Source organism: Misgurnus anguillicaudatus, unplaced genomic scaffold (genome assembly GCF_027580225.2).
Source record: "Misgurnus anguillicaudatus unplaced genomic scaffold, ASM2758022v2 HiC_scaffold_29, whole genome shotgun sequence".
Classification (NCBI taxonomy): Eukaryota; Metazoa; Chordata; class Actinopteri; order Cypriniformes; family Cobitidae; genus Misgurnus; species Misgurnus anguillicaudatus.
The window spans coordinates 6,143,489-6,168,236 of record NW_027395279.1 but is presented as its reverse complement, the minus strand read 5'-3'; the positions used below and the strand labels follow the sequence as shown (position 1 = coordinate 6,168,236).

Genomic DNA, 24,748 nt, shown 5'->3' with positions numbered 1-24,748 from the left:
CATGTATTAGCTTTCTATGCAAAACCTGATCCCTTTATCTGTCTAGTTTCCTAACTTTCTTCTAGAATTTTTCTAGCTAAATGATCTTTATTATGACCAATTAAATTAATCCAATATGCCATAGATAATTGTTTGACACCATAAATGTAAAAGGCATTTCAGACAACTCCACTCACATAGCAGCTATTTGTGTAGTTTTAGCAGCTCCTAAATGTATGACATCCTCATACTGTAGATCATACGCTTAAATCATTAAAATAAGGGCTTTATTTCATCATCACTATGTCTGCCTGATGGTCTTCTCCATCTCTGTTACATGGTTAAGTAAAAGTTTTAACTCACAACAGAGTTGACCAACTTTAAGTAACAGACAAGATCATTATCCTGATAGAGACCGACATCATGACCTACAGTATTATCAACAATAACAAACACACTTCAGCATGATTTGTTTGAAATATTCCTGTAGTTACTTTGTGAAGTCCTGTCAATGTTCTGACCTCAGTTTGTGTGAATGTTCAGAACTGATTATAATTTGTTGGTAACTCTTTTTTTAATCTAGCTGAATTTTGCTTATTGGGAGGACAAAGTAAGAAAAGAAAAATATGTAACATTAGATTGTGAATGAACATTTTACATTTGCTTGGAAAATTATTGTTAAGAGATGTTGACTGTTAGATCACAAAGCTGCATTTTCTTCATTGTGTTAAACACATGTGTCACATTAATAAATCTTTTGTAGTCATTTGTTTTTTTTCTTATTGATTTCACTTTGGTTTTGTCACATGAAATAATATTTGTAAAACTGTCTGTGAAATCCTGGCAAGTATTGTAATGTTTTACCATAGTAGAATTTTTCCAACAAAATTTTTTGCTATTCAAATTAAACAGTGATGATGTTTACCAAAAAGTCTGAGCTGTGGTGTCCATTTTTTCACATAATGGGTTGATACTGATGGACGTGTTGAAAATGTTGTAAATCTAAGGAGGGAGGGTAATTATAGATGAATTCTTAGATAGGTTTAAAATAACATAAAATTAAAAAATGTTATATTCTTGAGTACTTAAGTCACACAAACATTTATGATATATTTTATTTTTTTATTAGTCCTTACACTGTAAAAAATAGCTGTAATTACGCAGCTGGTTGCTAGTAACTTACTGTAGAAGATAAAGACTGAACATGTTTCTTGTTCATTTAACTTTGTCACGTCACATGAACAAACCAGAGAATTGGGGCCTCATTTATAAAGTGCTGTGTGGAACATATCCTAAATGTGCTCTTACGAAAATTTTTCAAAAATGCACGTGTGATTCATAAAACGAATGTACGCATAGAAAACGCACGGAGGCCTCACTTTCAGACATGAAATCTATAAATCACAAATAAGCTTAAAATTGTGCACAGCTGAACAGTTGCAGATTTCCGTCTTTAAACGATTTCTAATTTCTAATTTCTAATTGACATATAAAAGAGCACTTGTTAATGTTTAAATCCTTTTGAGCAGCTAGAATGACTTATTTTCCAAAAACCTGCAAAAATCGGACAAGTTAACGTCTGCTCAGACCCTGATGGGGCGCTAAACACTTTTCCACGTCTGAGACGGTTTTTATAAATATGGCCCTATGTTTTTTGCATACACACACATTATGATCAAATCTGTGTGTACGCACGCTTTATAAATGAGGCCCCAGATCTCATCGCATCTGCTTGTTGAGAAAATTATGAACTATGAACTGTTTGCAATATCAATGAACTTTTAATGTATCAGTCACACCTAATTTACACTCTTCAGTGCTTGTGACAGATTATACCTTCACTTTGTCAAACAAAAATCTGCATTGACTTTTTTTTGGGTGTTATCTGAATATGACACTTCTTCAGGATTACAGCACAGCTGTGTTGATCTGTGTTTTATTCTGCTTTTGGTTCTTTATCATCTGTTTGGTCTAACTTGAGAAATGAACCTCCAGGGCCAAAACCATTGCCACTGGAAATCTGCTTAATGTTGGATTTCAATAGAGCACATTTGAGTCTCTGTGAGGTGAGTTAAACCAGACAAACCTGACTGATGAGATACCAGACACAATGATGTTTCCAACGAACTTATAAAACCATTTCACACAGTTAAAGATCTTAAGTTACATGAAATGCTGTGAAACAAAAACATATTTGGAGTCTCTGAAGATGAACTGAATCTCACTCCAGCTGTGCGCTTCACATTGAATCCATCACCACACAAACTGTGTGCTTTCAAAAGTTTGGCACTGAAAATAAAAACTGTCACTGTCTTAAAAGATATCTGAAGCTACATAATGTAAATGTCAGATTGCACATTATCTTCTAAAATTTTTGACCCATGAAACAGTAAGAATATGACCATCCCACACCTGAAACACCACAAATTCATGTTAAACCTTATAATTAATGAAAGTTTAAAGATTTTAGTCAACACAAACAGAGAAAATTAACTCCTGTTTATCAGAATGATGGGAGGAGCTTCACACTTCAGGTATGAGATCATAAGTGAAAGTAAAATTAAACAAGTTTCTGCTTGATCCCACAAACTCTCATGATCAGAATTTATTAAGACAGCATAGATGATTGTGAACAAATTTGTTTGTATTTGTTTTTGTAAATGTGTTTGTGTTTAAAAAAAAAAATTTATTTTGTCATGTTTTTAAGAAGCTGTGTTGTGGAGTGATGGAGTTCATTTGTGTGACTCTGATGATTATTATTGGAATCACAGATTCAACAGCAGGTAAATATTCACACATTATAACTATAATATTAACTTTTTGTGGTTAAAACTGTTTACAAGCCTGTTACAAACAATGACTATTCATTTATTTTTCATGAATGGTTTCTTTAATTTTAACACGATGAAACCACACAACACCTCTCTGACAGCAGATTTCAGACCTGTTTTCTGTCTCTTACAGATCAGTTTGCTGTTGTTGGACCTGCAGCTCCTCTCCTCGCTGTATCTGGTGAAGATGTGATTCTGCCCTGTTCTCTTAAACCCAACATCAGTGCTGTAGACATGAGAGTCGAGTGGTTTAGACTTGATCTCAAAGACTCAGTAGTTCATCTCTATGAAGATCATGAAGACAAAAACACAAATCAGCTTCAGTCGTACAGAGGAAGAACTGAAGTGTTTAAAGATGAACTACAGAAAGGAAACACATCACTCAAACTATCAAGAGTTCAGATCTCTGATGAAGGATTTTATAAGTGTTTTATTCAGTCCGAAACCAACTATGATGACATCACTGTTGATCTCAGAGTTGAAGGCGAGCAAACCTCCTGTTTTATTGTTCTTGTACTTGTAAGTGATGTTCAGTATTGGGTGAAGTGCATGTTGTCATAATCACAATAAGCCAGAAGAAAACAAGGAAGAAAGTGTAGGAAGAAAGTTATCACTAAATTAATGTTTTTTTTTTCACGTGTAGCTGTAGGTAGTCCTCCACTCATCACTATAGATGGATTTGATGTTTCTGGTGGACTTCATCTTCAGTGTGAATCTAAAGGTTGGTACCCTGAACCTGAACTTGTGTGGCTGGACAGTGAAGGAGTCACTTTGACATCTGAAACTACAGACAAACAGAGAGAGACAGATGGATTCAGAGTGAAACACATGATCACTGTATATAACAGAGACAGTAAATATCACTGTAGAGTCAAACTGAGACATCACATGATGGAGACTGAGATTATTACATCAAGTAAGTACACAAACACACACACACACACACACAAACACACACACACACACACACACACACACAGAGAGAGAGATTCTGAGTATGTGGTTTATTTTGTCTCATGATGATTTGATGCAGTAATACATAAAAATATTCATAATTCAAGTGAATATAATCAATGATATTAGATAAAGAGAGTTTTGTTTTACAGGTAAAATGTTGAACTCTTTGAGGTCATCAGTGATCTTGATTTCTGTTGGATCTGTGCTCGGTGTGATCGCTGGATTACTGATTGCTGTGTTCATCTATAGACACAGAGGTAACATTCATGTTTGTTTTGTTATATTTATTATAATGTATGTACTGTATATAGTGTGACCTAAGGTTGGTTAGATTTAAAGAAATGTTGTTTTTGTCAGCATTGAACATCTCATCAGTTAGTGGAGTTTAGTGTGAAGTTTTTCAGGTTTAGATTCACTTCATCTTCAACTGAACACACAGTGATTTGAGATTTCACTTCTCATACTGTAGCGCTTAGAGTCAATAATTTATAATTTTCAGACAATTTTATGGTCTGTGCTGTGTGGTGTAAACTGAACTGCATACATTATCCTGTAAAGACATCAGTGTCAAGTGGACAAATCAAATTCAAGACAGAAAATAATCTTTATAAAAAAAATGTTGTATGATAGTTGTTATTCCTGTGTATTTTTTCTTTTTAGGACTGCAGAGAAAGGACCAGAGGCTAAACAATGGTAATTTTGTCTGTTGGTTATTTACTTCATTAATTTATTGTTAATATAAAAACAGTTTTGATCAATTACATATTTAATGAATGAACACATTATAATCACCTTTATTAAAAATAGATTACATTTTATTTGGTAGTAATCCAGACACACAAGCATTTAGTTTATTATTTTTAATAAAATAACATTGGTGTATTCATGTGTTTTATGTCTTTATTTAAAAACTGTGTTAAACATATTTACAGTGTAGAGTAATAAATGTGTGTGAATTACACTTAACATGAAGTTTAATCAATGACACAAGACTGAAGACAAGAATCACTGTGTGAACTTCAAGCTGTATTGTAATTGTATGAATTATATATAATTTATAAAGAGTATTTCTAACATTCTTGATGTTCACAGTTCACAATAAGACAAACATCATGATTTAAAGCTGTTTGCTGTCTTAGGTCCTGGACTGTGTGTTGTCATTTACAGTAAACATTTATCAGGAGTTGTGCGGTCATCTGTACTTCAAGATTAACAGAAGAAGATAAAACAGTTTCTGTAGTGACCCATGAGTCCTGATCTCAACCTGACTGAGATACTTTAACATCATCTCAAATAAAATCACATCAGAAATCATAAAGAGTTTAATATGTAAAGAGGATCAGTGCAGAAATATTATTGACTCTTGTGTTGATCTGAAGCTGAAATAATCACTCAATACATGAAACACTCAGTGAATGTTACTGCTGATAAAAGAGAGAAACTCAGTCATTATGATCAAGAGTTCACAAACTTTATCCACCTGCACTGTAAATGTTTACACAAACATCTGTGTGTCTGTTGTGTGATTTAAGTTTAGATGATCAGATCAAATTCTGATAAACAACAAACAAACATAAAATCATTCATTAAAACATGAACAAATATTTCAATGATTATGTTTGTTTTTATTTTAATGTGTTGTGTTATTTTACTTAATCTGTTTTCTCTTACCACATGAACCCTTTAGTACGTGAGAGACTTTCACTGATAGAGAACGGGACAGTAAAAGATTGTGAGTTTATTTTCAATGTCTTTATTAAATTATTCATTATTAGACAAACTTTTCATTAAATGTTTTGATCTCATTCTTAATCTTAAGTATAATTCTGTTATGATCTTTGTTTAACTCTTTACTGTCTGTCTGTTTTTAGTGAAATCACTGTTAAGAAAATATGCAGGTAAGTTAAAGTTTGATGACATCATTAAAGTGTTTATAGATCTACCGCTGTTATGCTGCGTTCCAGGCAAACTGTAACTTGTAAATCACAACTTCAAAACCACGACTCTGAACTGGGAGTACATCGATTTAGTACGAGTTCACGGGTGGGTAGTCATGGGTTTGACTGCCGTTCCAGTGCACTTTCACAGGTAGAAGGTTGTAAAAACACGGGTTACAGGATGCCTGGAAAGGATACTCCCAGTTCAGAGTCGTAAGTCGTGGTTTTGAAATCGTAATTCACGTGCTCAAAACCTGCCTGGAACGCAGCATAAGATGAGACTGTATGTGGTTTTATTGACAGATTAAATTTGTTTGTTATCCTCTTTATATTTTTTATCTGTGTTCATTTGTTGTTATATTGTTCAGATTTGTCTTGTTTTGTTTCAGTTAATTTTCTCTATGCAGTGTGTTTATGTTTGTTTATTTCTCTGTAAAGTGATGTTGTGTTATAGAAAGACACAAACTAATAATATTACTATCATCATCATTATTACAACATTCATCTGTAAAGCAGAAATCTCAATATTTTAACAGTGAATGTGACTCTGGATCCTGATTCAGCTCATCCACATCTCATTGTGTCTGATGACGGGAAACAAGTGAGATATGAACAACAATCAAGAACAATGAAGTATGGAGATCAAAAGTCAAATAACAAGTTTGATGACCGTACATGTGTTCTTGGAAATGAAGGATTCACCTCAAAGTGTTTTTACTATGAGGTGCAGGTGAAGGGGTTAAGTGTTTGGTTTGTGGGTGTGGCCAGAGAAACTGCTGAAAGGAAAGGGTGGGTCAGTCTGAGTCCTGAGAGTGGATACTGGGTGGCTGGTTTGAGATATGGAGAGTATCAGGCTAGTGAGGATTCTTCATCTGTTTCTCTTTCCTTGAGTGTGGCGCCTCAGAGAGTCGGGGTGTTTGTGGATTATGAGGAGGGTCGAGTCTCTTTTTATGATGTGGAGTCTATGTGTCATATCTACTCTTTTACTGATCAATCTTTTAAGGAAAAACTATATCCTGTTTTTTATGTGAATAGTTGGTATATCTCAGCTGGACCTCTAATTATCTGCAGTGATCTCTCATAAGATCTGATAAATATCTGATCTAAAAATATAAATCCTCTCTGGAGAGGGCTCAAAGCCATTTGAAGAGACTATATTTTAAGTTGTTCCTGTAACCTGTCATGGAATTCATTTTCATGAATATGTGATGAGGATGAAAATTCCCCATAGAGAAATTTGTTTTGTGCATACATAAATATAACAAATCCAACACATCAATAACAATCACACAGTCATGTCATTCACACCATTCAACAGTTTTTTGGCCAAAGGAACAAAAGAGTTATTGTAGTGTTTTTTATCTTTAACATATGTGACCCGGTATGTAAAACCTCAACTAAAGTCATAGATTAATAGATTCATTTTAAATAAAACTGTGGAGGTCATCACAGACCCAAGATCAGTGGAATACAGGAGCTCTGTTGTTGTTCACAGTCAGACATTAATCTGATTTTTTCCTATAAATATTTGGGGGTCCACATCCACAGCGAGTTTTGGTGGCATAAACATGTGTCAAGTGTTTGTATACAAGAGTTCAAGAGTGTCTACACTTTTTACGAAGATTACGATTGTTTATAGAGAGCAGTAATGCTGTGAACATATTTTATAATTTAGTTTATTTTGTGATATGAAATGATTGTCTCATTAGAAAATCTAATGTTTACAATGAAAAGTCAAATAAATAATCTGCTGAGAGTTTCAAAGGAATTCATTAAAAACAAAAGCTCAGTTAATTTAGATATTATTTAGATATTTGTGAGCAGTCAATCATACAGCAGGTTAATAACATCTTATTTAACTCTTTACATGTGTTAAACTCTATCTGTAAGAGATTTTAGGGTTATGTTATGTAGACATAATCAATATAAACATTAATTTATTTCACTGTAACACTGATAATAGACTAATACTGTAACTCATGTCACCAAAGGCTTTGTTTTATATTTTCTCTTTTTACTAATGCTTTTTAATGGTATTGTTTTTTTAAGGAACATAATGCTGATGTATGTGTGACTGTTGGATAATGTTTGTATGATGTCTGTATGTTGTGAGGTTTTTTTGTGGCAGTTATTCTCTCTGCCAAAAAATTAATTTCTCTTGTCTGAGACAATAATGTCACCTTGACCTTGGATTGTAGAAACATCATCCAGATGAGTGTAGTTTAGATTCTGGATTGATCACATTGAGAAGGATTCAGAGTGTTTTTCTTTACCTGTTTGATTCATTAAAGGCATTAAAAACAACCATCGAGTAACCATCATGACAACACTATAGAGCCTGAGCCTCTAGATGAAGTAATTTTTTTATCTAAAGTGTAGTGATCGTCACACAGGACACCAATTGTGTCGTCCACAGACACTAGAGGTGTTATTAGTTTTGGTCACGTTAACTCATTGTGTGTGTGTTGAACTCACTGAATAGGTAAATGCAGAGGTCACATTCCAACTATGGGTTAAATTGGCCATTCTGACCCTTTTACTTATGTAGGATGATTTTATGTAGAAAACAGTAAATCACAAAAAATGTTATTTGGGCTTTTGCAGATTGTTTACCAAAAAGTCTGAGCTTTTGTGTCCATTTTTCCACATAATGATGTACAACACTTCAAAGCTTAATCTAATGTACGTCTATGAGATCATATTAAATGGGTGAAGTCATTATCATTATATGGATTATCATTATCAAAAATTATCATTACCGCAACATGATATTACATTAAATATATGCATTTACAAACTCATGTTTTGGTAATGAGAAATAACAAGTTGTTTAGGTACTATGACAAACAAAACTTCAACTTTTATGTGGAGAGAAAAAATAAGAATTGCTTACCTGGTAGCCATCTTGTGTGTCACAGTCAATTATGTCCCTTCCAATTATTTTTTTTTTAAATGTTAGTTCCTTAAGGGCTTAAACAATTATTGAAAATTGTTGCGGAGGATGAAAAAATTGATCTTGGACACATTTATATTCCTTATTATTGTCTCTACATTTACCAATGATCACCAAATACCACATGTTTCTTTACTGTAAATGTTTATAGTATAACACTGAAGCTTTTTATTTTTTAATTATAAATATTTCCATGTCAAAGAACCCAAATCCAGTCATGGACTCTTTGCGGTAATGAAAATGTTCCCCTTAAATGTGGAAAAAAAATTGGTTTGTATGATGTCATTTGAAATCATGTGCAAAATAGTACTTGAAGAGATGTTTGTAACTGTATGCTTCTTATTTTCATACTCTTACTTTGCATTTACTATTTTATCATAAGTCTAATTTTGCAAGAATCACCCGTATATGTAATGTTCTCAAATTCTATTTGTTTATTTGTCAGAACTAGCTTCTTATAAAAAATACAGTACATGTTTTACTGTGATTCTGATTTCTATGTTTTATTGTTGTATTGGACATTTCAGGCACTGGCCATAATGTGTTTACTACAAATAAAAATAAAATTTACAAAAATGTTGACCAATAAAAAGTGTGTAAGCAAATAACACTGTATGGCTTTGATGAGAAAAGTTTGATCACTTGTATAGATTATAAGGTACAATACTGATTAAAAACACTCATAATGATCTACTGTGAGTTTTAAAAGTCAAAGAAAAAAAATTACTTGAATGTAGAAACTTCTCTGAAGATCAACACAGCTGACAGTGTAACAGATGTTTGCTCATTGTGTCAGCTTTTTCTGAAGTGTGCTCTCATGTCGACGTTTATCTTCTTGTGAGTTTTCAAACGTTTGCTGTGAAAAACTCACATTTGAAGTGCCGTGTGTATCTTTATGCCAAAGTAAACTCTTTACTGCATTGATCGGTGAAATGCTTTTCTCTAGAATGAAATCTGTGCTGGTGATTTCTGAGAGCTTTGTCCCGTGTAAAATTATGTCCACACTGTTAACAAATGAAAGGTTTCTCTCTAGTGTGAATCCTCACGTGTGCATTAAGGGAAGATTTTCTTTTAAAACTCTTTCCACAGTGTTGGCATGTTAATGGTTTCTCTCCATTGTGAACTGTCATGTGTGCATCAAGATGACCTTTCATTCTGAAACTCATTCCACACTCATGACATGTGAACGGTTCTTCTCCGGTGTGAATTCTCATGTGTTTATTAAGGATACACTTCAGTCTGAAATGATTTCCACAATGATTACATGCGAATGGTTTCTCTCCTGTGTGAATTCGCATGTGTACTGTAAGGTGACCTTTACGTTTGAAATTATTTTTACACAGATGACATGTGAATGGTTTCTCTCCAGTGTGAACTCTTGTGTGCATCTTAAGGTTATGCTCACTTCTGAAACTCTTTCCACACAGTTTGCATGTGAACGGTTTCTCTCCTGTGTGAGTTTTCATGTGTTCATTAAGGTTACCAACCGTAGTAAAACTCTTTTCACACTGTTTACATGTGAAAGGTTTCTCTCCGGTGTGAATCCTCATATGTACTTTAAGGTTACCTTTTGTTCCAAAACTTTTTGAACAGTGTTGACATCTGAACGGTTTCTCTCCCGTGTGAGTTTTCATGTGTTCATTAAGGTTACCAACCGTAGTAAAACTCTTTCCACACTGTTTACATGTGAACGGTTTCTCTCCGGTGTGAATCCTCATATGTACTTTAAGGTTACCTTTTGTTCCAAAACTTTTTGAACAGTGTTGACATCTGAATGTCTTCTCCTCGCCGTGAGTCCTCTTGTGATCAGCAGGGCGTCCATCTTTTTTGAAACTCTTTTTACACTTTTTGTACAGAGATCGTTTCTGTGAAACATTGCGTTTTCTTTTTACATTCTGATGTTTTTCATCCATCTTACTCATTTCAATTAGATGGTCTGTGTTTATTCCAATAATATCTAAAATGAAGACAGTAAATAGTTAAAACTGATAAACCATAATGCAAATCACTTTTGAGATTGTATGACTAAAGCAGCATGTCATGTATCTGTTATGTGTTATCTTTCATGTGGTTTTTTTATGTACATTATGTCATTTTTATTGTCAATTTCTGCTCTTGTAGTTTAACTGTAGTAGAGCATTGCATGAATCAATTCCCAGAGAACACATTCATTCAATCATTTAAATATAAAACTCAAATCAACAGGGAAACTCGCGCTCCAAATTTGCACGTGGGCGGCAACATTAAACAAACGCATTAAAACCGCTTCTAAACTTTATAAATGCGCTTCACTTTTACCAGAAAATCACATATATAGCAATCAATCCATCTTTATAGCACTTCTGACATTGATATTGACTCATATTTGTACTCTGTTTAACATTTTATCTATCGTTATAGAGAGATGCAAAAACAAACCTCATCGACTCTCTCCAGTCACGTGCAGAACTGAGAGAGTAGGACGCGACAGCGCCACTAAGTGACGTCACTCAAACTTAAACTGCATATTTTTCACAATATATTTTTTTTACGTGCTATATAAAAAAGTGAAGAGTGCATATGAGATTGATGGATAAGAAAGATACATGAAATTACGAAAATATTTCTTCAAATGAAATCGCTTTCAAAATAAAAGACACCAATGTTTGCTGAAACACAAAACTCATAACACTAAAAATACAGAAAGTTATCATCTCACGGATTTATTTTTTCCTCGTGTTTTTTCCTGATGTAACTACAGACAACTAATTCATTGATTTAAAGTTTTATCATTTCTCAACTCTCAAAGATGAATATTGAAAAATAGACACCAACCTCTTTGTCCCTCAGTATCTTCATTTTTTCTGCATGGTTGTGGATCTTTCATCTTCTCAAGCTCCTCTCAGATTTCAGTTGTCACACATGAAGTGATTTCTCTGTGTGTTTGACTCCAGCATTTATTGGTGGATTGTTGTTGTTGTAGGAGGAGCTTCACTGAAGGTCTCAATCACTTTATGGGTGTGGCTGGAGATTGAAGAGAGGCTTTATCAGTAAAACATTTATAGAGGGATCTTCAGGATTTATTCTTGTAGTTTATGTCAGATCACTGTAAAAAAATCAAACTCATCCCTAAAGATCAAGATAAACATTTAAATTACTTGTAAAAGTTGGTTAATTTAGGAATTTAAGTGCAAAATGTGTAAATATTCATCTGCTTATATCTTTAACTGTATCTCACGAAAATCAAGAAAATCTGGTGAAAGCTACCAAGTCATAATAATGGTCAGAAAGGGTATTCTAGCAGGATGTTTTTTAATCTTTTACACATCAAATTTGTGTTTTAAAATTGTATGTATCAAAGTTGTGTTTTAAAATTGTATGTATCAAAATTGTGTTTTAAAATTGTATGTATCAAAATTGTGTTTTAAAATTGTATGAATCAAAATTGTGTTTTAAAATTGTATGTATCAAAATTGTGTTTTAAAATTGTATGAATCAAAATTGTGTTTGAAAATTGTATGTATCAAAATTGTGTTTTAAAATGGTATGTATTAAATTTTTGTTTTAAAATTGTATGTATCAAAATTGTGTTTTAAAATTGTATGTATCAAAATTGTGTTTTAAAATTGTATGTATCAAAATTGTGTTTTAAAATTGTATGAATCAAAATTGTGTTTGAAAATTGTATGTATCAAAATTGTGTTTTAAAATCGCATCTATCAAAATTGTGTTTTAAAATTGTATGCATCAAAACTGTATGTATGAAATTTGTGTTTTAACATTGTATGTATCAAAATTGTGTTTTAAAATTAATGCCAGAGATGTAAAGTAAAGAAGTACTTTTACTCTTCTTTACACAAGTGACTGTATATCAAAGTGTATGAAATGTAGTGGCTTTATAAGTATGATATTATAATATAGTAAAAGAAAAACACAAAGTAGATACTTGAAAATGTAATTTTAAAAGCAGCAGTACTTTACACCTGCATTTTACAAGCCTCATCCTATTCAAATCACAAACATTTGCTTTGTGAGTAAATTAATGAGATCTTAGGAAATCACCTTAATGAATTGGGTGTAAATGGGAACTATCAATAATGAGGTTTATCAACAGCTCTATTAACACTGATGTGACTGAAACAAAAACGTTTTATTAAGGCTGACGGCTCTGTTAACAGCTCTAATAACATTGATGGATGTATTTTCACTGGGAGGTTATTGTCATGAATGAAACAAACCTTTCAAGAAAAGCAACAAAATCCTGATTTCATTCGAAGTAAATATTAACTTAACATAAATGTCTACATTTTTGGTCTCTAGTCCAGCCACGCTCCTCAAAACAGACGCTTGTGTTGAGCAATGCATTAAGACGGAGTATGATTGAGAAACTTCTTACAAATTGTGTTTTTATAAAAAAAATAATCTGTAGTTTTTTTGGTGTATGTATAGATAGATTATTTAGGAAAAGTCACAAAATTGTATATCTCTAAGATGAAGGAAATCTTTTTATGAATTGCACAAATAAAATGTCATTTGGGTTCATATAGACCCCAAGGAGCAGTTGAGGGTATAATTTTTGATTCAATTTAAAAGAACAAGACAGACTTGATAAAATAATAATGCTTTGAATGTGTAATGTTTTCAATAAACTATAACAACATGTTTTGCACCATTTTCACTTTTATTAGTACACTGCTCTTTTTTGAACACAAGCGCACACTGTACATTATCACATGAAACAAAACAATACACAATCACAAAGCAAGTTGATGAAAGATGAAACCATAACAACTTGACGTAGCAGACAAAGTCAGATGGACATCAGAGATGTAAAAAGCAGTATTAATGTCATCTCTTTATGATCATTGTCCATCATGTTTGTTTACTGTAAAGTCACATTTGACACTGAGAGACAAGGCCGCCTTAATGCACGGGCTTACCTGGGCTGAAGCCCAGGGGCCTCCCAAGTTCAAGGGCCTCCCAAGTTTGCGTTCATGATGAGCTGAAAAGGTCATATTGTTTTGTAACTTGTCAGGTTTTCTGTCAATAACTCTAATTGCACGTTACATGTCTGCTGATTGGTCCGTTGTAACTTAACGTGAAATAAAATGTTAGACGTAACATATTTTTTATTCCGCGTAACGTAATTAAGTGCGCGTTGTCAACTTGACATTCCTGCACGTTAGACTGAGTGTGACAGAGAAACGGGAAATAATCCACCAACAAATGAAAGAGTAATTTCTGAAATTTCATAAGCACTAGTGAGGTGCAGGTCTCTCTCTCTTTCGTGCGCGCGCGCGCGGGCTCGTTCGCTTTCTCTGTGCTTGTGCAGCTGTCTGAGTCTCTGGCATGCAGAAGTCTCTCCAAACGTACACAAGAAACTGTGCCGCTAAATTAAGAAAGAAGTTCCCGCACATAATGCTATTAGTTGTTATAAAGTTTAAAGGGCGATTTGCAGGTAAAATTTTTCAACGAATTTGTGCAATTTGCTTGTTGATAATAAACATTTAAACTGTTATCCATTGTATTTTATGTTGTTGGGTATCACAAAACCCGAAAAAGTATGAAAAAGTACAGCGGTTTGCAATGATTCTCCTTTCCCCCACAACGCACTGTATGACGTCACGCTGGGGAGAGAATTTACCAAAGCCGCCTCGAGAACATTGAGAATGACTATAGAAAGACGAGTAAAGTACAGTTCTGATAGCGCAGATTATAGATAAATACATAGATAAATACATAGATAGATAGACAGACAAACAGACAGACAGACAGACAGACAGACAGACAGACAGACAGATGGATAAGCTAGTATAGAGAGATAGGCAGACAGACAGCCAGATAGCATAACGTTAGCATATCTTCGTGTAGAAAGTAAACAAACAATTAACATACTCGTGCATGCTGGCTTGAGGGGGTCCATGATCCTGGCTGAAATGGGTGTAACTTTATGCGATCTTCAGCACAAACGGTTTTGGCAGCATGTCTCTAATCCTTGAAGGTGAGTGAAGCACGTCACGTCTGTTCGCGGGTACCAGCGACCCAAACACACTCACTTTCTTAACAGCCAGTAGCGGAATGGCAATCGAGAGTCGGGACTTTCCCGGTGGGTCGATCTGATAATAGTTATACATTTCGAGTTAACACCGTCTGGCGGCGTGATATGCGTCCGGTTCCCGCAGCCCGCTGGTCAAACTGTGCAGCCTCTCTCAACAAAGTATATAAAAGTGCTCAACCTGTTCGGCAGGTCCAAACATGTACAGGATTTATAAAAATACGGTGATCAATGAGCGGTTCCTCCTCAAATGGCATAGTCTGTCGTGATGTAAAAAGCCGCCGAACGGACGCCTGTTTATTACAGTATGTATGCGGTCGGATCCGAGTGTGCTGCAGCTGCTGACTGCTGCTGCGTATAAAATGATCGTGTGATTCGTTATCGCATAAACAATACAACAAAGCATTCTTTTATTTCACAAAACAATACATTTGAGATATTATTTGATAGACTAGTAAGTGTGGATTAAGGATGTTTAAAAATCTCTAGCCTGGTGGTCAGGACATGAATGGATCAAATCAGCAGATTTGCGAAGTTTTATTTATCTCCACAGATATCATAAATAATAATTATCATGGTAACTTTGCAGTATAACACATTATATATTTCCTACGATGTATATATGATTTCCAAATCATATACGTAAGTATTAAACAGCAATAAATGTCTCATCTATCTATGGCTCTGGCTGAGGCTTTCTTCACTACTCCCCAACGTGACGTCATCGCAGAATTGCGTAAAAAAAACTTTAATACCAAAAACGTAAAAAAGTGGTCTTTAAGACCATTTTTGAGACATTTTAAAAATTATACACATATCTTGAGTGATTTATGTACCCATTAATCGACAGTGGTGGTTAACCTGCAAGACGCACTTTAAGTTTACTCGCGTTTATATCAGTGACGCGTGCGCAGCTGGAGCGATGTAGTTTGACGCGACGTTAGCTCACAGTACACACATCTGTTGGTTTAGAAAGACGAGAAAGAGACGCAACGGTAAAGGTGCAAGTCTAAGAAAGTAAAGAGCGACAAGACCATCTCAAATGATCATCCCCTGATAGCACCATTATAATCTCATTATCTAAAGATCTTATATACAGGTATGTTCCCTGTCTGTCTTGTGCATATTCATACTTGGTCGTTTTACATGCTTATGTATGCATAAATACTAAATACAATGCATACTATATCTTCAATAACCTACAAAATAAATAACTGATTAAAAATCAAGATTCTGTCTATAAAGACTTATCTTTTGTTATCATTAATGCATTTAACAAGATTCTGTCTATAAAGACTTATCTTTTGTTATCATTGATGCATTTTCAATTTAAAACTAACTTTAACTTATTATATTTTTAAAACTGTGGTGAGCATTTAGTTATGAGTGGCAATTTTCTGCAAATTTGTATATTCCAAAAACTATATAAATATAAAGCTTATAAACATACACTTTCACACATTTTGGTTTTATTATCACCACATGTTGCTGTGTGTGGTGGTTAAATAAAGTGTCTTGTGTTTATGCTCAAGTAGGCTCAATGATATGTTAATAATGATATTATGGTGTTTTCTGGCTCAAAGAGGGAAAACTCACTGTTGTATGTCTCGAAAGAAACTAATGCATTTTGTGATGTAGATTACCTAGATATTACACTTAAAAAAAATTAGACTATAAATCGAGGGGAAGGGGGGCCTACAAAACCTCTTAGCCCCGGGGCCTCACATTAGGTTAAGGCGGCCCTGCTGAGAGACATTGTGAGACTTCCGTGTTCTCCATCGAGACTTGGGTTGTTTGTGAACTTGTGTGGAGGGAAATTGAAGATGTGTGGTGTGCTGTGAAGACCACATACTATAGGAACAAAACTGGAAAATCATAGTTTTTTTTCATAATGTTGGTGGTCTCTGATCTGATAAGATTTAAAAAAATCTTTTGATGTGGCTGATGCAATGCCATAAGAGTTAAATGTTTAATCTTCACAATGTAAGCGCTGGTGAGTGAGCAGGGAATAAAGCCGCAAAATCAAGGCCCCGCCCTCGCAGAACGGCATATCACAGCTGTCAATCATGACGTGACACCACCTTTTTATAGCATTAAACCTTTAACTGGCGCAGCCCTTTTTGAGTGGGGAGTGGTAAAAAGGTGATGTGCACCTTCAAATTAATATAACTCTGGCATTTTTTGGTCTAGAACAAGCGTCCCGCCCAAGCCCTGATAAGTGAAGCCAAAACGTCTGGATCGCCCCCCAGTGACTGGTCGTAGTATAGACCATAAACCCCGCCTCCCCCATCATGTTATTCAATGGGACTTGAGACCAACTAAACAATTTAATTACACTTCAATTATCTTTTTTTCAAAGCTGGTTTCTGTCATTTGCTGTAGTTTTTATCATGCTGATGTAAATTCAAGTGTTTGTTTTTCAAATAAGTTTAAGTTAGCTATTTAAGGTTAATTTTACTTCTGAAACTTTTTTTACACTCATGGTTTGTGAAAAGTTTCTCTCTGGTGTGAATCCTTGCATGTATGTTAAGGCTACTTTTAAATCTGAAACTCTTTTCACACAAATCACACGTGTAAGGTTTCTCTCCAGTGTGAATTCTCATGTGAGTCTTAAGGGTATCTGAGGTTGTAAACCGGTTTCCACACTCATGGCACGCGTGTGGTTTCTCTCCGGTGTGAATTCTTGTGTGTCTCATAAGGTCACTTGAAGATATATAGCTCTTTCCACAATGAAGACATGTGTAAGGTTTCTCTCCGGTGTGAATCCTCATGTGTGTCTTAAGGGTAGATTCAACTGTGAAACTCTTTCCACACAGATGACACTTGTAAGGTTTCTCTCCAGTGTGAATTCTCAAATGTATCTCAAGGTTACTTGTAAATATAAAACTCTTTTTACACTTATGGCACACGTGTGGTTTCTCTCCAGTGTGAGTTCTCATGTGAGTCTCAAGTTTACTTTTAAATCTGTAACTCTTTTCACACAGATGACATGTGAAATGCTTCTCCTCGCTGTGAGTCCTATTGTGATCCTCAGGGCGTCCATCTTGATTGAAACTCTTTTCACACTTTATGTCTTCTGTTTTGAGAGTTCCTTTCTGTAAAACAATCTGATGTTTCTCATCCACTTCATCATGACTCTCCTTTTTCACTTCTATCATGTCTAAAATGAAGACAGTAAAGAGTTAAAATTAATAAACCAGAGTGACAAAACACTTTTGAGATAGTTTGACAAAAGCAGCATGTCATGTATCTGTTATGTGTTATCTTTCATGTGAAGTACATTATGTCATTTTTATTGTCAATTTCTGCTCTTGTAGTTTAACTGTAGTATAGCATTGCATGGAAAACACAGTCATTCAATCCACTGAAGGTTGCTTTTGATAAACTCTTTCAAATCTAATTCTAATGAAACTATTATGGATGCAGAAAGTTATCATCTCATGGATTTGTGTTTATTTTTATTTTAATGATTATTCTTAAACCATTAATAATAAAGATAGACACCAACCTATTTGCTCTTCAGTTTCTTCAGTCTTTATTCTACATGGTTGTTGATCTTTCATCTTCTCGAGCTCTTCTTTCACCAGCACCAACAATAAGTCATGAAGATTTCAGTTGTCACACATGAAGTGTTTCTCTGTGTGTTATTGGTGGATTGTTGTAGGAGGAGCTTCACTGAAGGTCTCAATCACTTTATAGGTGTGGCTGGAGATTTTAGAGAGACTTTGTCAGTAAAACATACGTAGAGAGATCTGTTTCAGGATTTAATATTTGAAGAGTTTCGTTGCAAAAGAGATTAAATCCATTTTTTAACATTTTTGTCAAAACATGTTTATTATTATGTTATCATGTTATTATTTTGTTTTAGGTTTAAATCAAAACAAACCAACTGCAGTTGCATTGAAATTAATTGGAATGCACAACCAAAAAACGAGATTTCTGAACAATTAAAAAAAACGGTGGTTATCTCGTTTTGCAACGAACCTCTTCATTTGTTTATGTCAGACACACTGTACAAAACTTAAACTTATCCCTAGTCAAGATAAAAATACAAATTGAAATTGCTTGTTGATTATAAGTTCATTATACTTAAGAATTTAAGTGCAAAAGGTGTAACATTTCATCTGCTTATTTCATTAACTGTATCATAAGAGAATCTGAACATGTGAAAATTCTTACTTAGAAATTAATGACAATGTAACAATGTTTCAAACTTTAAAGTGTAATCAAATTGAAGTTGTTTTTAGTCATGAAATGTAAATGTAACACTTTCTGAATGTCAAAACTTGTTTTTACTGTGTGAACACGAGAGGACCCGACATACATTCAATGAAAGCCACAAAATCATAAAAAAGTTACATTTATTCTAGCAGGATCTATTGAAGCATGATGTGTTTCATGGGTTTTAAACTTTAACGTATCAAAATGGTTTTAAAATTTTACCAGAGATGTAAAGTAATGAAGTACTTTTACTCACTATTCCTGCATGACACGTAGTGGATTTAAAATTATGATATTATAATATAGCAAAGTTAAAGAAAAACACAAAGTAGATACTTGGAAATGTCATTTTAAAAGCAACAGTACTTTACGCCTGCATTTTACAAGCCTCGTCTTATTCAAATCACAAACATTTGTGTAGCCCTTATCCTCCAAACTTACATGAAACAGTCCGAAGTGATGACGAACCACCTCCTCGGGGTAGAAATACGGGCTGTACTTCTGATTGCAGGCAAGATTCTCGTTTTTAAACACCCCAAAGAAACGCTAAAATCGCGTCTTTTCTCCTCATAAATTTCTTCTTCTTCTTCTTCGTCGGTTTTATTGGCGGTTGGCAAACCAACTTAAAGGTGCATCTTGTTATTTGTACACAGTGTGACTGTACAAATCACAACACATAAATAGGAAAATGTTCGCGTTATTTTGTCACTTATTGGGAGCAGTATGCTAGCTGGAGCCATTTACTTCCAGTCTTTGTGCTAAGCAAAGCTAGCAGGGACTGCGTCAGACAGAGTTACAGCACACACGGAGATGAGAAAGGTATGTATGGACTTATCTAACTCTGGGGGATACGGTGAATAAGCTAAATTCCCAAAATGTGGGCGTGTTCCTTTAAAGCCTTTTTGCAGTGATATTAATGCAGTAACTGTAAAGGGCTCGTTATAGTCGTGCGTAGGTCCTACGGCGTAGGTTCCGCGTCGGTTTTCATTTATACTTTTGCGTCGTCGTCCGCGTCAACGTGCAAACACGCGCGCAGGCCGCTGGTAGGCAGTAACCACGCGTGTAACCACAATAGCAGCGCGAACGCCAAAGAAGAAGAAACTTTGCAAGTTAAGCCACAAACGAAAAAGAAACAGCAACTTGTTGTGTATGATTTGATAAGACCAGCAATAATGGATGTAAATAAACAGCGACTTTTGTTGCAGTTTGAGTTAAATCACTCCTTAACTTGTTTTCACCATCGCAAACGGAAATACCTATGACGCAGTTTTTTACCTGACGGGAGGGGTTCTGGTGGACCAATCACAGTGCTTGCGGTCCGCGTAGAACTGACGCACTGTTAAAAATTTTGCGAGGTGCGCGTCAGGCTATGCAGAGCTACGCACAGGCTACGGCGTAGAACCTACGCATGACTATAACTCGCCCTTAATTTATTCATTTGTGACAAGAGTATGCAGCAAACCTAACAGCAAACCAACAAAAACCTCATTTTTTAAAATCTTTTTTAATACATAAAATTAATACAATATTGCATTTTTTATTTGTTACAAATAATTGTAAACTGCTATAAAAAAATATATATTTTCACCTGCAGATACTTCCGAAAAAAAAAAAAACATTTAAGTGTCTTCTTTAAAATAAGACCAAATTTAGGCTTCTAGACAAAAAAAATGCCAGAGTTATATTAATTTGAAAGTGTATATTATCTTTTCACCACCCCCACTCAAAAAGGGCTGCGCCGGTTAAAGGGTTAAGGTTATTTTTACTTCTGAAACTTTTTTTACACTCATGGTTTGTGAACAGTTTCTCTCTGCTGTGAATCCTTGTATGTATGTTAAGGCTACTTTTATCTCTGAAACTCTTTTCACACAAATCACACGTGTAAGGTTTCGCTCCAGTGTGAATTCTCAAATGTTTCTTAAGCGTATCTGAGGTTGTAAACTGGTTTACACACTCATGGCACGCATGTGGTTTATCTCTGCTGTGAATTCTTGTGTGTCTCGTAAGGTCACTTGAAGATATAAAACTCTTTCCACACAGATTACATGTGTAAGGTTTCTCTCCAGTGTGAATTCTCATGTGTGTCTTAAGGCTAAATTCAACTGTGAAACTCTTTCCACACAGAATACATGTGAATGGTTTCTCTCCAGTGTGAATTCTCAAATGTTTCTTAAGGGTACCTGAGGTTGTAAACCGGTTTCCACACTCATGGCACGCGTGTGGTTTATCTCCGGTGTGAATTCTTGTGTGTCTCGTAAGGTCACTTGAAGATTTAAAACTCTTTCCACACTGAAGACATGTGTAAGGTTTCTCTCCAGTGTGAATTCTCATGTGTGTCTTAAGGCTAAATTCAACTGCGAAACTCTTTCCACACAGATGACACTTGTAAGGTTTCTCTCCAGTGTGAGTTCTCATGTGAATCTCAAGTTTACTTTTAACTCTAAAACTCTTTTCACATAGATGACATGTGAATGGCTTCTCCTCGCTGTGAGTCTTCTTGTGATCCTCAGGGCGTCCATCTTTACTGAAACTCTTTTCACACTTTATGTCTTTTGTTCTCAGAGTTCCTTTCTGTGAAACATTATGGTTTATTTTTACAATCTGATGTTTCTCATCCACTTCATCGTGACTCTCCTTTTTCACTTCTATCATGTCTAAAATGAAGACAGTAAAGAGTTACAATTAATAAACCAGAGTGACAAAACACTTTTAAGATTGTATGACAAAAGCAGCGTGTCATGTATCTGTTGTGTGTTATCTTTCATGTGAAGTACATTATGTCATTTTTATTGTCAATTTCTGCTCTTGTAGTTTAACTGTAGTAGGGCATTGCATGGAGAACACAGTCATTCAATCCACTGAAGGTTGCTTTGGATACATTTTTTTACCAGGGGCCCGTTCTTTGTACGTCGCTTATTACATCCGAGATGTTTAGATCTCGCTAATTATGATCTCGCTTATTTGGTTGTTGGAACACAGTATGGCAGGATTGAATTATCTGAGATCACTGCGCACCCATTTTTTAACCCCTGCAGTCTGAGAGCTATTGATGGAAGGTTGTGAACTTTTTATGTGACTGAATTTAAAAACCCAGTTAAAGCTACTTTAGTACACAAATCACCATAAATAATGTAACATTTTCTGTAAAAATATAATCTTGATATCTTTACTATGCTTGTCAAAGATTGAAATTAATGATTGTAATTAAAATTTGATGCTCTTAAAGTACTTTAAGACTCTTTAAAAAAACAGTTAAATGCTATTTTGTCTGTTTGTAATAGCAACTTAAAAAGCAGAATAAAAAACACAGGTGGTAGTCCTGCATCTTCGTATAATGTGCTGGCAGGAGTAATGTCTCTAAACTGACAATGATTTAAAGATAGAACAGATAGAAATTACTAAACAAAAACCCTTTCATGCATGACATTGTAAGCTACTTGACAATCTAAAGACAAAATTAAAATATGAGGTTAGTTTATTCAAATGAAAATTATTTCACACTGAGTAATAGTCTTTATTGTACATAACATCTATTAGTGCTGGGTAGGATTGATTGCTGTTTTTATTAAAGAAAATTCAAACAAATTTAAAATGAATGTGATCAGCATGTTTGTCTTCTCATTCGTTTAAAGGGGTCATATCGTGAAAATGTTAGCATTGCCACTTTGTAGGTTTGAGCAAAAATGTGTCGTTTTGGGTGTGTCTTTTAAAATGCAAATGAGCTGATGAAGTGCAAACACTGTTCACAATGATGGTGGTTTAATGCAATTCAAACTCAATTGTGCTGTGAATTATTTTTTCTCTCTTTCTTTCTCTCTGCACTAAATAGCAGTGCAGTGGTTGGATACATTAAGGGGGCGGTATTATTCTAATAAGATATCCTTATGACATCATAAAGAAAGCCAAATTTCAATGACCTATTTTTGCTCACACCTACAAAGTGGCAATGCTAACATTTTCACGATATGACCCCTTTAAGAATAATAATCAAAACAGTTGTTACACAAAAACAAGTTGCACAAGTTCAGAAAAAAAATATTTGTTATATTATATATATTTTTTTAAATAACATCGCTAAAAGATTTAATTAATCTAACCTTTTTTATTACGTGTTGAATTTGAAAAGCTCTTTATATTAATCATGTATCTTACGCAGATTGCGCTCGTATAATGGAGAATACGCGACTGCGTCAGACTTTCCGTATCACATCCGCTTAAAAAGGTTACAAACTAATCTTGTTTACATGAAATAAGCCTGCTCCCGAGCAGGTTTGAGCGTACGAACCTGTTGCTATGACAGCAAGTCTAGGATGAGCTTCGAAGAACCAAATAATCCAAGATCATGCCAAATCGTCAACAATCAAATCCAGCTAACCGAGTTAGCGACATACGAAGAACGGGCCCCTGATGTTTCAATCTAATTCTACTGAAACTATTATGGATGCAGAAAGTTATCATCTCATGGATTTATGTTTCTCAATACCAATTTTTTATGATTATTCCAAAACCATGAATAATAAAGATTGAAAAACAGAAACCAACCTATTTGTTCTTCAGTTTCTTCAGTCTTTATTCTGCACGGTTGTGGATCTTTCATCTTCTCGAGCTCCTCTGAGATTTCAGTTGTCACACATGAAGTGATTTCTCTGTGTGTTATTGGTGGATTGTTGTAGGAGGAGCTTCACTGAAAGTCTCAATCACTTTATAGGTGTGGCTGGAAATTTTAGAAAGACTTTGTCAGTAAAACATTCATAGAGAGATCTGTTTCAGGATTTAATGTTTATGTCAGATACACTGTTAAAAACGTAAACTTATGCCTACCCTAGTCAAGATAAAAAATACAAAATTTAAATGACTTGTTGATTATAAGTTAATTATACTTAAGAATTTAAGTGCAAAAGGTGTAAACATTCATCTACTTATTTCTTTAACTGTATCATAAGAGAATCTGAATATGTGAAGTCTTAGACACCAAAATTAATGTAACAATGTTTCATAAAACAACTTTAAAGTGTAATCAGATTTAAGTTGTTTTTAGTCATAAAATTGAATGTGAAACATTCTAGATTTCAAAACTTGTTTTTACACCTGTGTGAACACGAGATGAACCGACATACATTTAATGAAAGGCACCAAGTCATAAAACAGTTCATTAAATGTATTCTAGCAGGATCTATTTGTTTCACGTGTTTTAAACTTTAGCGTATCAAAATTGATTTAAAATTTTACCAGAGATGTAAAGTAATGAAGTACTTTTACTCACTACTCCTGCACTATATCAACGTGTATGAAATGTAGTGGCTTTTAAAGTATTGTGTTATATTATAATATAGTAAAGTAAAAGAAAAACGCAAAATAGATACTTGAAAATATCCTTTTAAAAGCAATAGTAAGTTACATCTGCATTTTACAAGCCTCATCCTATTCAAATCACAAACATTTGTGTAGCTCTTATCCTCCAAACTTACATGAAGCAGTCCGAAGAAATAACGAACCACCTCCTCGGGGTAAAAATACATGCTGTACTTCTGATTGCAGCAAGATTCTCGTTTTTAAACACTCAAAAAAACGCTAAAATCGCGCCTTTTCTTCCCATACATTTCTATCGTCTTGTCTTGTCTTCTTTTGTGGGTTTACTGGCGGGTTGCAAACTAACTTTAAAGGTGCACACTGCCACCTACTGTACTGGAGTGTGACAATGATAATCTGCATGATACTGGTGGTTATCTATTACAGTTTTTCTCAACTGCTAAAACACAATTTCTGAAACCTTGCTCCATTTTCTGAAAACATTAAACACAAAACCATCTTCAAGCACTATTTGCAAAACCCCTGA

At 34.5% G+C, this 24,748-nt stretch overlaps 3 protein-coding genes across 3 annotated transcripts; 1 reads left to right on the top strand and 2 right to left on the bottom strand.

The window, feature by feature from the left end:
* Nucleotides 1-2,879: 2,879 nt before the first annotated feature.
* Nucleotides 2,880-6,991, top strand: LOC141362734 (butyrophilin subfamily 1 member A1-like; the record flags this gene model as incomplete). The annotated part of the gene is made up of 7 exons (XM_073864932.1): nucleotides 2,880-3,294; nucleotides 3,382-3,726; nucleotides 3,917-4,024; nucleotides 4,428-4,460; nucleotides 5,434-5,499; nucleotides 5,639-5,665; nucleotides 6,241-6,991. Coding segments are annotated over 7 exons (1,542 nt in total), but the record flags the coding sequence as incomplete, so codon positions are not given.
* A 2,536-nt stretch (nucleotides 6,992-9,527) lies between these two features.
* LOC141362824 (uncharacterized) lies at nucleotides 9,528-11,608 on the bottom strand. Its single transcript, XM_073865080.1, has 2 exons — nucleotides 11,472-11,608; nucleotides 9,528-10,614 (listed from the first exon to the last, which is right to left on the bottom strand). The coding sequence occupies exons 1-2, from the start codon at nucleotides 11,521-11,523 to the stop codon at nucleotides 9,665-9,667; spliced, it is 1,002 nt and encodes a 333-aa protein (XP_073721181.1). The 5' UTR covers nucleotides 11,524-11,608; the 3' UTR covers nucleotides 9,528-9,664.
* An 8,035-nt stretch (nucleotides 11,609-19,643) lies between these two features.
* LOC129436680 (uncharacterized) lies at nucleotides 19,644-24,521 on the bottom strand. Its single transcript, XM_055194932.2, has 3 exons — nucleotides 24,381-24,521; nucleotides 23,455-23,626; nucleotides 19,644-21,566 (listed from the first exon to the last, which is right to left on the bottom strand). Exons 2-3 carry the CDS (start codon nucleotides 23,507-23,509, stop codon nucleotides 20,623-20,625), a joined length of 999 nt encoding a protein of 332 aa, XP_055050907.2. The 5' UTR covers nucleotides 23,510-23,626; nucleotides 24,381-24,521; the 3' UTR covers nucleotides 19,644-20,622.
* Between the last annotated feature and the right edge of the window lie 227 nt (nucleotides 24,522-24,748).